This window comes from Perca flavescens, chromosome 11, assembly GCF_004354835.1.
Source record: "Perca flavescens isolate YP-PL-M2 chromosome 11, PFLA_1.0, whole genome shotgun sequence".
NCBI classification, from domain to species: domain Eukaryota; kingdom Metazoa; phylum Chordata; class Actinopteri; order Perciformes; family Percidae; genus Perca; species Perca flavescens.
This window is the reverse complement of record NC_041341.1, coordinates 18,919,580-18,936,627: the sequence shown is the minus strand read 5'-3', so window position 1 is coordinate 18,936,627 and position 17,048 is coordinate 18,919,580. Positions and strand designations below refer to the sequence as shown.

The window sequence follows — 17,048 nt, the reverse complement described above, 5'->3', positions numbered from 1 at the left end:
CACAAAGGAGGAGATGAAGATATACTGAAGTGATATGTAGATGATGCAATGAAATCAACATGAAGATGTCTTTAGTATCTTGTGCACTCTTTGTAAAATGCGTCAATAGTGGTATATTTGAATATGGTATACTGTAAACAAAATAACCTAACCTGCCTTGTCCCATTGAAATTGTGCAAATGCAATGGGACGTTTCAAGGATTTCATTGTGGTTTTATTACATTCATGAAAACATTATAACACCTATCCCTGTAAATAACCTACACTAGACATGCCATAAACTAGTCAGTTGTGTTTAAATCAATTTCAGTTTTTAAATAAAGGTATATATGCTGTGAACGTAGTAAACCTTCAATACTTTCTGACAGTTCAAAACAAGACAAACATGAAGAGTAGGAGAAGAGATGTGCCAAGTGTCCATTCAAGAAGATACTGATGCCTGATAATAGAGAACAAAGTGTATGTGGGCTGCCAGCAAACCTTTGCTTTTTTTACTTCAGGAGAACAAACAGCAGCTTGGCTTACAAGATAAAAATGTTATGCTTTACATGTAGTTGGTATTTCATTTTAATGCAATACTGGGACAGAAAACAACATAGACAGTGGAGTACAGCATGCTTACCTCTATAGAACTGGATTCATCTTGAGTGTGACAGTCAGTCATCTCTAATGTGTTCTTCCATTTGACAGGCTGCATGCTAATCACTTTTATGAAGCCATGTTTGTGCAAGCATACCATGTCTTGTACTCTAACAGTGCGCCACTAACTGTATATCTGCACACACTTCTCTATATGACAACAATTATTACGTCCCCTGTTTCTTCTGACAGGCCTGGCGAGATGTTGCAACCGTCTAAATTTGACAGTATTTCCTGCCACATGAATTGACACATTAGGGTGGAATACCAACACATATTAATATTCAACACGAGACTCTGCAAATAAGAGATTAGTTCCCCCATAAATATCTAAAAAAGCCAGGGAACAAGCGCTACCGCTCTGCTAGTGTCCCCCATGGGTTATTGCTCCCATAACATACATCTAAGCTCCACTGAAAAGAAGAAACTGATCTAAACCAGTTCAGCAATTGAAATTGCATTCAATCTTCAATCTATTCTTGCATCACTTTGACAGTTGCACAACTCCAACGACAACAACGCTCAGTGAGACAAGCCTGCGAGCTAGAAATAGATAAATTGTGAGCCAGTGTCAACATGGAGCAGAAATTAGCCAGAGAAAAGGGAGTGTATGTGTGCTGTTTATTGTTTGGGTGACTGCACAGAAACTGGAGCTCGGGAGACATCCTGACATGAAGGTCTGAGAGAAGGAATGATGGATTTCCCCTGTCGCTTGAAGAGTAATTGTTTAACAAACTGAACGCAGTCTTAAGTGTTCGATATGATCTATACACCCTGTAAAAGCAACATGGCTTTTTATTCAGCTGTTTGGATGTGCAGAGGAAGAGTGACTGTCAAGGGTGTATGGGGGTCTAGACTGAGGATCAGCGGGTTTTCCGTGCTCAGTGATGGAGAAAGGCTCTGTGGCTGTCAGGTTGCTCCCACTGATGAAGGGAAGCTGTGATTGACAGTCGAGTCTTATGGAAGACCAGCACTGCTCTCTTCACTTGGCCTGAGGGATAGCATGACCTAAGGAGACACATCCTTAAGGGTATTTAGGCTGTTTGTTCACTCTGTAGGATAGTTTAAACATGTTGCCATGTGTCTGTGTTGCAGCCAGGATGTGTGTGTAATCTAAACATGTTTATCATTCTCCTTTGTGCCTCAAAATAGCCTTACAGACAGAGATTATGATAAGTGTGTTGGTTGTTGTGGCACTAGAGGATTCACAAATCCTTCCTTCTCTTCAAGAATCCACTCATTAAATCCTTTGCATTCTTCCTCCGGCTTGTTGCATCGTCTCATCAAAATAGCTTCCACCACAAGTTACTCCTCTGTATCCCTGCTAGGCCCGGGATCAGCTCCATGAGTTGAATTATAGAGCGAAAAAGTCATTAAGTGGGATAAAGACACAAGGAATCGATGGAGCAATAGATACTCTGCAGCTCTCAATTGTCTCCAGTCCAGTGCACATGAGCATCGGGGTGGTGAAGCCTGCTTATTGTTTCCAGGTGAGTTCTCCAGCCAGTCCACAACTCTTCAGTCATTGAGGGGGATCAATGGCAACAGCATACCCAGACTACATGGAGCGTCCAGCTGCTTGCTTCTTCAACCTTATATATCTTAAACAAAAATGTTTGTGTACAAATATAGATGGAATATTACAGTATTGCTAAGCTGATATGTGCATCATTTTGGGCTGTAATATCATAACAGAGAGATTACAAAAGACTTAATTTAAAAGCTATAAATTGTGCTGCAAGTCCTTTTAGACAACACAATAAACCAGATGATGTAAAACCTTTAATTCCCTACAGAAAAACAGGCTGTAGCAACCAATCTTTGTTGTGTGTGGGCAGCTTTAAAATAGCGCCTTTTCCTGTCTTGAGCCTGTAATTTTAATGGATATAAGAAAACTGCTGGATAAATGAAACAGACAGACAGACAGCTCTAGTCTAAAGAATTGTTCTTTTATGCTCTCCTTTCACACACACAGAGATGAGAGGGGCACCATACATCTCTCTCTCCCCTTAATGACACCCAAATTGGACTTGTTCTCCTTTAATTATGTGACCCACTTGGCCCCAAAGTCTTCCCTTATGGAAACTAATGGCCAACTGAAGCTCTGCTTGGTTGTCATTACACAGACAAGCCAACTGCAGCTGTCTCAGAGATGGCAAATAAATGACTTTAGTACAAAGAGCGAATTTTGGCCCTTAACCAGAAATGTATTCATTAAAGCGACTTCACAGGATATCTGATTTTATAAATGTTATTTTTTGCCTCTGATCAGATACAATGACATTGAAGTCATCTACATTGATGATGTGCTGCTCATCATGACACTTGCAAGAACAAGTGTGTTTTGTCAATAAAATGCCAAAATATGGACATGCAGTACATATGTGCCTGTTGGTAAATAATTCATACAAGGCATTCAGTATTTATGGAGTCAAACATGCTGCAGATCAGGCCATGCACAAGACCTCTGATGACACATTGATGTTAAATCGCCAGACCAGAGTAAGCCATACATTTCTCACCCATGAGATACAACGTGACACTTGTAATTTGGACTTTAGCATGAAAAGGGGAGGAGAACACGATGACTCCCCCTCAGGCTGAAACAGGCCAAGATGATCTGAAAACTGGTCAGTAACCAAGTGTCACACTAAAGTGTATTATGGCCCCAAGCATGTTACAGCATTGATGCATGTGATGTGCTGAGAATCATCTCACAATACGATGCCTGTGGTTGGCTTGATGTGAATGAAATACCTTTTTTTTCTCTCACTAAGTTTAGCTGTTTCTTCCACAGCACATGCCTGTGTGTTCATGTGGAATGAGTCATTGACTGTGGTCCATGAAGCCTCACAGCCCACTCACATCCTCACACTGCCAGGTTTCCCATGCAGCCTCTGTACCAATACCAATAGCTTATATACATATTGAATAATAATTACTACTCTGTGGTGGTGGTGGTCTACTAAACCTCCGTTATCCACCCTTGGGCTTCAGCCAGCCTATAGTATATTTCCTGCCGACTACGTCTGTGTCTCTGTCTGTCAGTCAGCTCTCTTTCGTGTCGCTCTGGGAGGCCAACCTTTCAGCATTTCCAATGATGTGCCTCGGAAATCTGTTTCCAGGGCAACCGGGGTACCAAATACTCTCCCAGCGGCATCTCGCTTGTGCGTCCTTTGTTTACACTTTTCATATATCTGAGAGGATGTAGGTTGCTCTTACCAGACAAGTATGGGAACAAAAAAAAGGCACATTGCGTAAAAAAACAACCAAGGATGATGTCAGAGTAACCCAGACAATCTTATGTTATACACCCACAGTATGTTTTCTTCTGATTTGCGTCCCTGAATGATTATGAGTGTTTCAAGTCACATCTTTACTAGAGGATGTAGATTTAGAGTCCCCACATTATCCGTGTAATTTCTTGTACTTAATTACACCACTGTGGAACATGAAACAGTCCTAAAGCCAGTTGATCCTGATGCGCAGCTGCCTGCGCTCCCGCGAGACGAAAGCTGTAACATTTCAATCAATCATTCCATTTTTATTTGTCATTTAAAACTGACACCCTTCGTTATGTAAGAGACATGGAATACATTTTTTTCATGTGCTTTTGATGATTACCTCCTTCGTTTACTGGATTAAAAACCATCTCACGTCCACCACTTTTAAAGCTTGCGCTTGCGCGTAACGGAGCCGGGAGCTGTTCAAGTGCTGAAATGAAAAAAGGCGTTCCAAGCCCATTCCTCAACAGAGGACGGTCCTCTACCTGCGAAAGCTTTCACTTCACAAGTAACAACACGGGCGAGCGGGGTTGTCTTCACAGAGCGAGCTCTTAGATCTGAGCCAACGCCAAATGCTTCAGGCCGATGCGTTTTTGGAGTTTCACCCTCTCGGCGTCTGACCACAGGACTGATGTTTCTTCACACCTCCGCTTCGAGAAATCTGGTTTTGGGAGTCAGAGTTTCATGAAACTAAACTATGATCTGTGGCTGCGTTGAGGAATGTCTCCTGTATTTCTGTGTGACACAAGAACACCCCCACACGCCCACGACTTGGTCAGAAAGAAAGCGGTACCCCTATTTGGATTATGTGTTTGACCAATGTAAACATATGGAAGATATAAAAAAGTGAGCACATGGGAAAACCACCAGGAATGATTCGCTCCTTTGTTAAGGTTTTGGCAGCTTTATTTACTTATTTCATGGAGACAAACAACTTCAGGTAGGCCAATTATTTACCACACATTATTTCTTCCTTTTAAAGTTTGGAATATAAGATCATTCAGTAAAGTAATTGCAGGCGTAATTAAAGAAACAATATGCAAGCGACTTTCTGCACAGACTAAGTGGTTATAATTGCTTGAGTGTTGCTTTGATTAAGATTAAGATTGTATTTTCAACTGTTTTAATTGTTTTTGTGTCATAACCTGGTCCTTAAAATATACGTAAAATATATAATATCCCTATGATATGTTTTGGCCTATAGTACAATGACTTTGTAGTAACATTTACGCACTTAATTGTATTATTATTTATTCTCTTATGACACCATGACAACATTCCTACAATGTTTCATATGAAATTACAGCACGCTGTGATATCTGTGCAGTAATCTTGCATGATTTGACAAAAATATAGCTCTTTCTCGTGAAAAGGAAAACTGCCCACGACGTCGAAATCACACAAGATTCGCCAGATATCTGTGTGCTCTTAAACGCAATTTCTAGTTTCCCTGTGCTTGCCCATCACTCCAAGGCAGCTGCTAGGCGACAGATAAGGTTTAACTCCTGCTTTTCAGTCTGATAAAGTCATTTTTCTCACTGTTTGTCTCTCTTTCTGTGTGTGTGTGTGTGTGTGTGTGTGTGTGTGTGTGTGTGTGTGTGTGTGTGTGTGTGTGTGTGTGTGTGTTCCAGAGTTGTGGATGCCAAGGAGCATGATTCCAGATCATCATCCTCCAACATGTCTCCATCAGACTTTCTGGACTCACTCATGGGTCGCACGTCCGGGTATGATGCACGAATAAGACCAAATTTTAAAGGTTTGTTTATCACTATAATTGTCTTTTGGAATTTTTCACACACCTCACTTTATATTACCACAAAGCACAAAAACACCACCTTTTCTCAACATGTGATGCACATGGAGTATTTGTGCATGCAGAATACAGTATCCATCCCCCCTAAACACACCAGACTTTGGCATTATAAATTATCAGGAGATCTATTGACTGTTATCTGATGCTAAGATACTGTGCTGCCAGTCCTTCCATGAGAACAATCAATCCCTTCACTTGAAATTATGTCCTGGCTTGAATTAAATCATCAATTAACCCCTTATTGTAAAATTGCATGCTTATTTTCATTTGGTAAAAGCATGTCAGATAGAACCATATCTCCATTAAGTAATAACTTGGAAACAAAATAAAAAAGGCTTGTAAATATCACAGTCACAGATGCAGACAGGGATGCCACCATGACCGGCCAAATGATGGTTGGTGCCCCCGTGGCAAGGCTGGAGGCTATTGACTTCCTCTGTTGTTGATCCTGTGATACTGGGGACAGACACAGCATCTGTAACTGGAACAAAGCTAAGTGAGGAGAAGCCAGCCCGCTGGGGCTCAGGCCCACTCCAGGCTGGGTCAGGTGGATTGGGATTTGTTGAGGGTGGGTTTGGTGATTCCAGTTGTTGATGCGGCAAAGACATTGTAGCACGGGGGATTGATCAGCAGGATTCAGAAACACTTGGCCCAGATCTTTCCTCTCCATCTGGTAGAAAAAGGAAAATGTTGACAAGATTGCTAAAATGGACTTAAGATGGGAGGACAGCCTGTTTAACACCGGCTGGCTTTTTCAGGGGAGGCATGTAGTGAAAGCAACTGTTTACAGCAAATGAAGAGAGGTTGAGCACACATGGATTAAAAGGCATTAAGCATGATTGGAATGTGGTTATATTTGTATTCTCTCTGTATTTTAAAGCAGATAAAGCTCCCTGTCGTACACAATCCAGCATCTTAGCTAGAAAACAAACACTTTTGCATGAACCCACTGCGATGTAAACAGATGATTTTGGTTGCGTACCTGCTAGTCATACTTTGAAGACAGTGTTGAACTCTATTTCTGAAGGCTGACCTAGATTTCCTTGCTGACTTTGTTGTGAGGAAGTACTGCTTTATTTTTCTGCTTCTGCTGTTAACTGTAGCTACCTGACGACAAACTGAGGCAAATATTAATACCAAATGCCATGCAATATTGATGAGCAAAGCACAGGGGAAGGGCACTACGAATGGTGTACAACTTCCCTTATCAGATAGGGAAAAAATATTTTATGTGACTTTAAATGGCATAACCTTCCAAGCCTCGCAAAGAGATTTCAGTTTATGCCACAAAACGGAAACTACTCATTATAGCATGCTGGGTACTTTTTACTCACAGTGTTAGACAGAGAATGCTCTGATTTGATACTGGAACTAACACATTTCTTTAGGGCTGCAACCGATGCGTATTTTCAATATTGAATAACCTGTATAGAACTCTCTTGACTCATTGTTTATTCATTTAGTACATTTAGAAATATTCAAATTGATTATTTTTTTCTGACCAACAATCCAAAACCCAAAGATATTTTGTGTTATATAGAACATTAAGGAAATATTCACATTTTAAAAGTTGGAACCGGTGATTGCTTTGGTATTCTTGTCTTAAAAGTTACATAAAACGATAAATTCGCTATCAAAATAGTTGCAGATTAATTTTTGATATGTCAATCGATTCGTCGATTATTCGGCTAATTGTTGCAGCTCTAAATGACTGCTTGTGTGTGTGCATGCATTTGTCTGTGTGTTCATGTATCCTCTGCTGACAGGATGTAGAAAAAATAAATTGAGACTGTGTTAGCCACAAAAGATCACCACACAAGAGATCACTAAATAATTGTAAAGATTATAATAATAATCGATTATTATATTCTTTTTAAGTATAACTGCATTTTAACAACATTCAGCAGAATTAAAAAAACAAATATATAGGTCTTGTGATCTTTTGCGTCGGGTTTAAAAAAGCATGCAACATGTCACCATCCACTCCTGGAGCTCGAATAAAATTAATGAATGAAAAAATGAAGACAAAAAACGTGCTTGTTGGTATTAATGCATGTTGACACACTGTACACAGTGAAAACAGCAGCTTGTGAACCATTAGACCCAAATTTTCTGATTGACCATCTTCACCGCTACTAACCCAGTCGACCCTGATAATATGGTTTAAGGCTTTTTCCTGTCATGTTATTGTCATTCCATTTCACAGGTCCCCCCGTAAACGTTACATGCAATATTTTTATCAACAGTTTCGGCTCTGTCACAGAGACAACTATGGTGAGTTCCTCTGGCTGATTTTTGCACATTGTGTCAATGTGTTATCTATCCCTCAACCTGCAGGTTCACCAGTTAATGTTACCTGCAACATATTTATCAACAGCTTTGGTTCTATAGCAGAAACTACAATGGTGAGTTGAGCGTTGTGCTCGGATATGTTCTAAGGCCCTGACCTTTGCTCAGGAGTTAGGACTGAATCATCCTGTTGTATTTTGACCTATCTTTTTTTTTTTTTTTTTTTTAAACATTTATCATTGCTATGTCTACATGTTCACTTTTTGTCATCAAATGTATTGTTCATTCATTGGGGAACATGTACATTATAAATGATAAATCTGTTCTCTGGCTATCCAAATAAGTATTGGTTTCTTCTCCCATGTTGCCCCTTATACAGTACACGTGTTAGTCCAGGTTTAATAATTGATACAATAAATCCCAACAAATAAGTCACTTAAAGTGCAGCCAATAACTGTGGGTGAGTGAGTGGGTGGGTTTGGGCAGTAGATCAAGCTGATCTACAATATGTAATGTGTGAAGGCATCCAGATGCCCAAGGGGTAAAAATATAAAACCTGCAAGGCTGCATCGAAACTCATCACGATCAAAGGATTCATAATGAGTGATAATAACTACTTAGATCGTGAATGAAGGATGTTAATTTGCGCGGGAGCTGGGGCTCACAAGATTGCCAGGAAATTACACAGCTTTAGACACGCATGCAAATATTTGGAACCGAGCCAATATTCTGATGAAATGTCAAACAACATAAGGGCCTCTCATCAACATGACATGTCAATTACACTGAGCAACTGAGCTTTGTGACATTCAGTTTACTTCTATCTACATGGTTAGTGTTTTCCTCATCAGTCACTACATCTTATAAATCCACTATTGCTTCTATAATGGCGCTTACATAATTATGGTTTAATAAGAAAAGTTGTTACAAGGTCAGTGTTTTGGAAGGTGGTCATGTGAACACGTTTATGGAATTTAAGATTATATAGGCACCTAGATGATAGTGTTGCTGAAAGATATAGATTTTTGCTGAATTGTGCATTGGAATTATTTTTTCGTTCCTCATCCATTTTATTATTTGTCATGTGTTGTTATTAATATTACAGGACTGTTTTTGGAAATGTTTTGTATTATAAGAACAGCTGTAATTGAGCAAATGTGACAAAGTAAAGTAAAAGTAATTAGCAGCAAAATATACTTAAAGTAAGTAAAGTAAAAAGTACAACATATGCCTTTAGAATGTTGTGAAGTAAAAGTATTAAGTAGAATAAAATGGAAAGAGTAAAAGTACAAATCAGAATTGTACTTGAGTCATTTGAGTATCTGCTGCTTTTCATTTAATGTAATTTTATCAATATGATAGATGCATTTTTGTGTATAAGAATAATCATGAAGATGATGAAGGTTACCAATCTAATCTTCCTATTTACCTCATCAAAAGGAGGATATATCATTGTAAAAGCCGATATTGATGACTACTTTCTCACAACTGCAATCACTGGACTACAAAATATGCAAAGCCGCTTGTCATCTCTACAGGATTACAGAGTGAACATCTTCCTGCGGCAGAAGTGGAATGACCCTCGGCTGGCGTATAGTAAATACCCAGATTCCTCCCTCGACCTGGACCCATCCATGTTGGACTCCATATGGAAGCCTGACCTCTTCTTTGCCAACGAGAAAGGGGCCAACTTCCATGATGTCACCACAGACAACAAGCTGCTGCGAATCTTTAAGGATGGGACAGTCCTCTACAGTATCAGGTGAAATGTTGGACATGTTTTCAGAAATAACAACAGAATTTCAAAGGACTCAAGAATGAAAGATTGAGCTTTACACTAGAGGTGAACCATTGACTATTTGATTGGTTGGTTGATTGACAGAAATTTTTTCAGCAATTATTTTGATAATCGGTTAAGAAAAAATAAGTATGCAAAAACAGTTTTTGAAAATAATTAGCAGACCAGCCAATTATGAAAAGAATTGTTTGTTGCAGCCCTAGTTTAAACCATTTGGCATTGTAGGAATCTGTGCTGAGAGAAAAATGGTACTGCAAAGGACCAAAAGCTCTGATGCATAGATTACCCCCAGGACATGTTCACTTATCGCTTTTCTTACATTTCCTATCAAACATCAAAGACTGTCAATCTAAAGCATACCATTTTAAATGGATTGTCATTATGATCACTCCTTTGAAATGGCATAATTCACTGAAGTACAGTACATCCCTATATGCGATGTAGATTTTTAATAAAAAGAACAGTGATTGCAAGACGGCAAGCTAATCTCAGGGGCATTGTTGAGTACCCAAAGTGAAGATAAGAATGGGAATCCTTTGGGTTGGTCTCTCCGCATGCAGAAAACATGCAGTCAGGACGGATGACACTTTAAAGGTCCCACCAGCCAAAATGTGAGCAAAACTCAGTACAAGATATGAAAATATGTTTCATTTCATTTCAATACAACCTCAATCACATGTAGCATTGAATTTTCTCCACAATGATGCGATTTAAAGCAGATCAATTTTGAGTCCATTTAGAGAGGCTCAGGTGTGGAGGCAGAGTGGGTCAACGGGAGAGATGAAAGGTGGTTAGCCACTCTCTCCTATCATGAGAGAAATGACAGAGTGAGCAGGCCACCGACCACAGTGCATCACAGAGACAATAAGTGCAGTAATGAAAGTGTGATAGGAACCTGCTGAAGGGAATCCTACATGATATGTCAAAGGCTATTGCACAGGAGAAAGAGGCACACAATACAGAGTAACCAAAGAAAGGTACCAACTGTAGCAAGCAAATTATTTTCAATTTATGTGTCGACTATAGTTCAAGGTATATGTCTTTCAAAATCAAATATATTCATCAGTGTATTACATATACTACATCTGACTGTGTGACTTTGTCTCACATCATAGGTTGACTCTCATTCTGTCCTGCCCAATGGATCTGAAGAACTTTCCGATGGATGTCCAAACTTGTACCATGCAATTGGAAAGTTGTAAGCATCAACTTCTCTCGCTTTTATCGCTGCACTTTCTACACTTGCATAATTATCTAAGTTTTGATTCTTCCATTCTTTTCTATCTCTAGTCGGCTACACCATGAATGACTTGATCTTTGAGTGGCTGGAGAACAGTGCAGTGCAGGTGTCAGATGGGCTCACACTGCCTCAATTCATTATGAGGGAAGAGAAGGAGCTAGGCTACTGTACAAAACACTACAACACTGGTCAGAAGACACAAATTATGCTGCTTATATTTCACAAAGCTAACATTTCTTCCAGTCTGGTAGCTGAATTGTATTTGTGTTTCAGGTAAATTCACCTGTATAGAAGTGAAATTTCATCTGGAGCGACAGATGGGGTACTACCTGATCCAGATGTACATTCCTTCCCTCCTCATTGTCATCCTCTCGTGGGTGTCTTTTTGGATCAATATGGATGCTGCTCCTGCTAGAGTGGCGCTGGGCATCACCACTGTGCTTACCATGACCACCCAAAGCTCCGGCTCCAGAGCTTCTCTTCCAAAGGTGAACCTCATTTAGTTTTCTCAGCAGCATAACTTTTGAATTGTCCGGTATAATATGTTGTGCTAATATTACATCTTTAATGTAAATTTGGCTACTCAGATGTTCAGACAATGAATTATGCAAGCCATGCATACTTCATGTTGTTACAGTTGTCACAATCACAATTCAGAGATAAAAAAGATGATGTTCTGTGTGTTACGTTTTTCTGAGACCGAGGCTACACAAGACATTTAAGAACATCATTTTGAAACATGACACACTTCTGCAGTTGTAAATTGATACAGATGGCATTATTTTATCATATTAAAATGAATTGGGATCATTACTGGCGGTCTTTAATCATATTGTAGTTAAATACGTTTTTAAATATAGTGCAAGTAAATCTAGGATCTATACACCTATTCAGCATATTGTTTCTAGTGGTGCCTCAGATGTAATAATTTTATTGCTAAAAAAAAGTATATCTAAATATACACACATACATTTGCATTTTAAGACGTGTACATTTCAGACTAAAAAAAAGAAAAGAAAAAAGCATTTTAATAATCTCCCTAAGCCATGTATGACAGCCTGGCAAATTAAAAGGCAATGGAGCTACAGGGACCTAAAGACCCAACTGTATTTTGAAAGTAAGGGCATTCAATAGATTAAATTAGATTGTATTATTTATTCTGCATGTAGCCAGTCCTTGGGAGCTTAAATATGTTATTTTCTTCTCTCTAATTGTAACTGTAACATTGCAACAATATTTTGCCGTTGGTTCAGACAGAGAACAGATTCATAACCCAGGAAAATATGAAGACAAGTTAACAATCTACACAAGAAGTCAATGCAAGAACCAGTGATGAGTGAAATAAAAGAAAGGATGATTCACTGCTGACTGAAGAATTTAGAAAGTGAAACAACTGTGTCTCTTTCATCTGTTATGTGACAGCCACTGTATAACTTCAGTGGATAAGAAACACCTCATTTTAGAGATGATAAAACCATAACTGGGAAGCTCTTTTGACCTAGTTGGTGCAAATCACAGCATCCAACATTTTCGTTCCAGCAGTGAAGATGTTTCCATCTAAAGTATGCATTGCCAACAGCAGTGGTAGCCTCTTTAGCTTTCTTTTCAATCAAGGTAAATTACCATGCACACTTTGTGAAGGACACTACAGACACTGAGAGTCAGATCTCGATGATCAATCACTCTCCACGCATCAGTCTGCACCTGAGCACCGGAGGCCTCAGCTGCGTCAGGGATTCTCACATAAAAGATGTGCATGCTGATACATGTTTAAAAATAAGCTTTTGAAAGCCTCGATTCAAGAAAACAATAACTTAATATGCCTTTAATTGCCCTCAAAAAGCTGAGTTGTTTTCTCCACATGCTAATCAGCTGTCATGGAGTTAGGCGGTCACACTGATGATCAGTAAAGGCTTTCAACTTCCTCCTTTACTTTTCTCAAAAGAAACGGGTCAAAAACTGTGCCAGAAACTAATACTACAATTCTCTTGCTATTGGTAATGAAGGCTGCAATTATTTCCCACTGTTTATGGCCATGCAATCACTGACTTTACTGGCAGCTCTGATACACTTGTTAGCAAACATTACAGTCAATTAGAAATCCCAGTTAACTGGCATAACGAGCAAGATAAAGGGATGAAAAAAAGATAGAAAATGCAACTGCAGATCACCAGGTATATCTAGAAGATCCATGACTTAAAATAAATACAGAAAGGTTAAAAACAAAAAACTTATTTCAAGTCAAAGCATAAATTCATACTGCATTTTAACTGTTAGCTTGTGCTGTCACCTTGGAGGATCTAACAAAGGAAATCTGTTTTCTCTCCCAGGTTTCTTACGTGAAAGCCATTGATATCTGGATGGCTGTGTGTCTGCTCTTTGTATTTGCTGCATTGCTCGAATATGCTGGGGTTAATTTTGTCTCCAGGCAACAGAAAGAGTTCCTACGCCTGAGGCGAAGACAAAAGAGGAATCACAAGGTAGGTTTTCAAAGTCCACGCAAGGTTGCTGTTTGGTTATCAAACTTTTTGGCCACATGTGGCAATGTTAACGTCCATCTGTTGGCCGCAGAACTTTTGTCCAGAATAAAATATATTGGCAAATAGTGAATGGATTGCTGTTCAATTTTGTACAGGCATTCATGTACCCAGAGGATGAATCCCAATGATTTTAATAATGCTCTAACCTTTTGTATAGCGCCACCAACAGGTCAAATCTTTCACTTATGTAGTGAAATATCTTAACATCTACCGGGTCAATTGGCACAAAATTTGGCACAGGCTTGTGTGGGGGATTCATAATAATGCCTTGTTGGGATGTTGAAGTAGTATAAATAGTCAATTATCATTCATCCCCTAAGCAGTCATTCTAAGTGGTTTATCATTAAAGTGCATCAGGTTATCTTTTTTTAATTGTGTGTGTGTGTGTGTGTGTGTGTGTGTGTGTGTGTGTGTGTGTGTGTGTGTGTGGATTTAATGTGTGTACGAAAGAGGGATCTCTTCCACCCCTTTTCTTTTTCCCCACTTAGTGTTCATGTAAGTGCACATTGCTAACAGCAAACACTGAGCTGTGGCAATTGAGAAACAAAGCCTATAGTTTGAGCTGCAGTATTGTAAAGACCAAGTAAGTTCATTCTGTTCACATGTGCATGTTTTTTTTTTTCAGGATGATGATGTGCGTGAAAGCCGCTTTAATTTTGCTGGCTACAATATGAGTCAGTGTCTGCCAACAAAGGATGGCTCAGCTGTTAAGAACGCTGCTGCAGCTCCGAACCCTCAACCATCAGTCCCCAAGGACATAGACACCATCAGGAAGAAGTTTGTGGACAGAGCCAAGCGGATAGACACTATCTCCAGGGCCGCCTTTCCTATGGCGTTCCTCATCTTCAACGTCTTCTACTGGGTTACCTACAAGATCATCAGGTATGAGGACGTCCTCCTAAAGTAAAGAACTTAACCCTTGACAAACAACATTTATTTTTTTCTCAGATTGAGAAATGCTTGGAAAGCACAGTGAGATGATGAGATGGGAAACATTGAGAGGTACCATGGTGGTGATGATGATGGTGGTGTTCTTTCAGGGATAATGTATAATGTTCATGCATCATACAGTAATGCTCATGTTCTGATAATGTGAGATTTTTTTGTCGTTGTACTGCTGCATAATACTTCCTGACAAATCTGGACAAATGGTTTTAACTCAAGGCTTAGTAACATGCTGGAGAAGATGGACCAAATTGTTTTTGTTAATTAATTCTTCCTTGGCATCTGTGCAAGGAAAAATGAAACATTCCATAGATTTGTAACTGTAAGGTAGCTTAGTCAGACCCTCAAAGAATTTTTGTGATTGCAAAAAGGGTTTTTCTTAAGGATGTTTAGGACTGTTTTATATTGTACTATTGTCAAGACTTCTTCTCTGTTTATACAAAATAAAGCAGACAGACATTTCTAAAATATACAGGCAGAAAGCATATACATCCATCAGAAATTAGGCAGGCCTCAGGTATTTCATAAAAATGCAGTATCCATCATTTTAAAATGGAAAAACAACACATTTTCATGACAACTGAGCAACTGGATTTGCCATGGAAGGCCATAGAATATGGTTGAAAGCAAGTAAATAGACCTTGTGTTGAGAATTTCTTGCCAAATTAAGTTCAACAACCTGCATATTTAAAGTTAATATGATATAAATGAGTAGCCTTACATATAACATAAGTATTATTCATCTTGTGTGTACTAGTATTATGCCTAAGGGTTTGCTGTGTGATGCTATGAATACTGTTATTAGATATCCATTTCCATATATTAAAGTAATAATGAAACCAGCAGCAAATTTTCCTATTTTATGTTGGGTTTATTCAGGGATTATCTTCCATGACACTCCTCAAACAACAAAACCGTATATTTTGACTATGTGAGATGTTATTAGAAATAAGCAAATAAATAGACCTTGATAGAATATTTTGTGAGATGTCCTAAAATAATTGATCTTCTAAATAATTTAAATATGAAAGCATGCATTAAAAGGTTGGTAACTCAAGTATTTTTATTTTTTTAGCCAGAATGGTAACTCACATTGTGAGCTCTCTGCATACAGATTCATGTACACTACTGTACGTAAGCTGTGCACTATGCATTGCGTTGTAGAGATAACCAATGGTCTCCGACTTTGTTCTGACCCTGATCAATAACAGTCAACTAGCAGTCAAACACTAGACCAGTGCCCTTTTATTAAGAAAATAAAACACTAAATTGGAACTTCCTGTCACTCTCAAACAAATTAACATGTTTAATACAGTCGCATTAGATAAAAACTGAAAGCAATGCTGTTAAATGTTTTACATCATTCATATTTGCAAAAAACAGTCCTATGCCTAATTATGACATAAATGCTGAATTTCAATCTAGAACTCAAACTCTTCAAATATGGCAGCACATTTCCTCCAGGAAAAAAAGCCCTAAGCCATTAAAAAGTCATAAAAATTATTAAATATTTAATCATAATTATGACATTAAAAGTCACATTTTTAGGTAATAAAAACAAAAATCTTTACTTTTTAACCTTATAATTTTTACATAACATGAGGATTTGTTTTTATCATGACTAAAGTCAATTCTGTTTCCTGGTGGAAATGGACTGCCTAAAGTGACAGTAGATGGCTAGAATCCACAAAGGTGTCAAAAGATGCAGGAATCTGCCAATTAGTCTGCATAAATAAGATAGAAGCCATGTCTGCGATATAACACAGCAGCAACATAATGTATCTACCTCGTTTTCATTCTCTATTAAAGTGAGGGGACAAGTGGCCAGGTTGGCTCAGTGGGTAGAGCAGGCCCACATATGCTGAGAGGCAGAGGTCCAGGGTTCGAGCCCGACCTGAGATGATTTCCGGCATGTCTTCCCTCCCTCTCTCTCTCTCTCACCTAGCTGTAAAGCCCATAATCTTTAAAAAAAAAAAAAAAAAAAAAAAGTGAGGGGACTAAAAACCCTCCAGCCTTCTTCCACCACTCAAAGTTAATAGAAGTTAAAAGACAATAATAGGATGACAAACAATACATTTTAGTCTGGGTGGCAGTCAGGGCTTTAAGGGAACAACAATACAATTGAATTTTCGTTTTCACATGTGATCTTTTTCTCCCTGGCCTTTTACTTGTCTGTTTACCAGCCGTGTTTACAATTCTTATTCTGTGCTCGAAGTGACAGGGGTGTTTGTGTCACAGCCAAAAAAAAAAAAAAAAAAAAAAAAAAAAAAAAAACGGTGGGGGAGGTTTGCCTGTTGTCTGTGAGGGATCGAAAAAAAAAAAAAAAAAAAAAAGAGTTGTGTTGGATCAACTTGCATGGTGGCTAAGTTAAATTGTCTCAATATAACCGCAAAAGGTAAATGAGCTGCAAACAGGGGCTTTGCTTCCATTCAAACAAGACAAAAATATATTTTTTAACTGTAACATTTAATTTAACCCACAGTAGCATTACCATCAAAAG

General features: G+C 38.7%; 1 protein-coding gene across 2 annotated transcripts; it reads left to right on the top strand.

Moving 5' to 3' along the window:
- The first annotated feature begins 4,785 nt into the window (after positions 1 to 4,785).
- On the top strand, positions 4,786 to 14,880 carry glra2 (glycine receptor, alpha 2). Of its 2 annotated transcripts, none has more exons than XM_028591526.1 (9): positions 4,786 to 4,863; positions 5,555 to 5,679; positions 8,074 to 8,141; positions 9,564 to 9,787; positions 10,939 to 11,021; positions 11,114 to 11,251; positions 11,337 to 11,551; positions 13,394 to 13,543; positions 14,229 to 14,880. In XM_028591526.1, exons 1-9 carry the CDS (start codon positions 4,796 to 4,798, stop codon positions 14,508 to 14,510), a joined length of 1,353 nt encoding a protein of 450 aa, XP_028447327.1. In that variant the 5' UTR covers positions 4,786 to 4,795; the 3' UTR covers positions 14,511 to 14,880. The 2 variants fall into 2 exon arrangements, with proteins under 2 accessions (XP_028447327.1, XP_028447326.1); XM_028591525.1 differs by lacking the exon at positions 8,074 to 8,141 and adding an exon at positions 7,943 to 8,010.
- Positions 14,881 to 17,048: the final 2,168 nt, after the last annotated feature.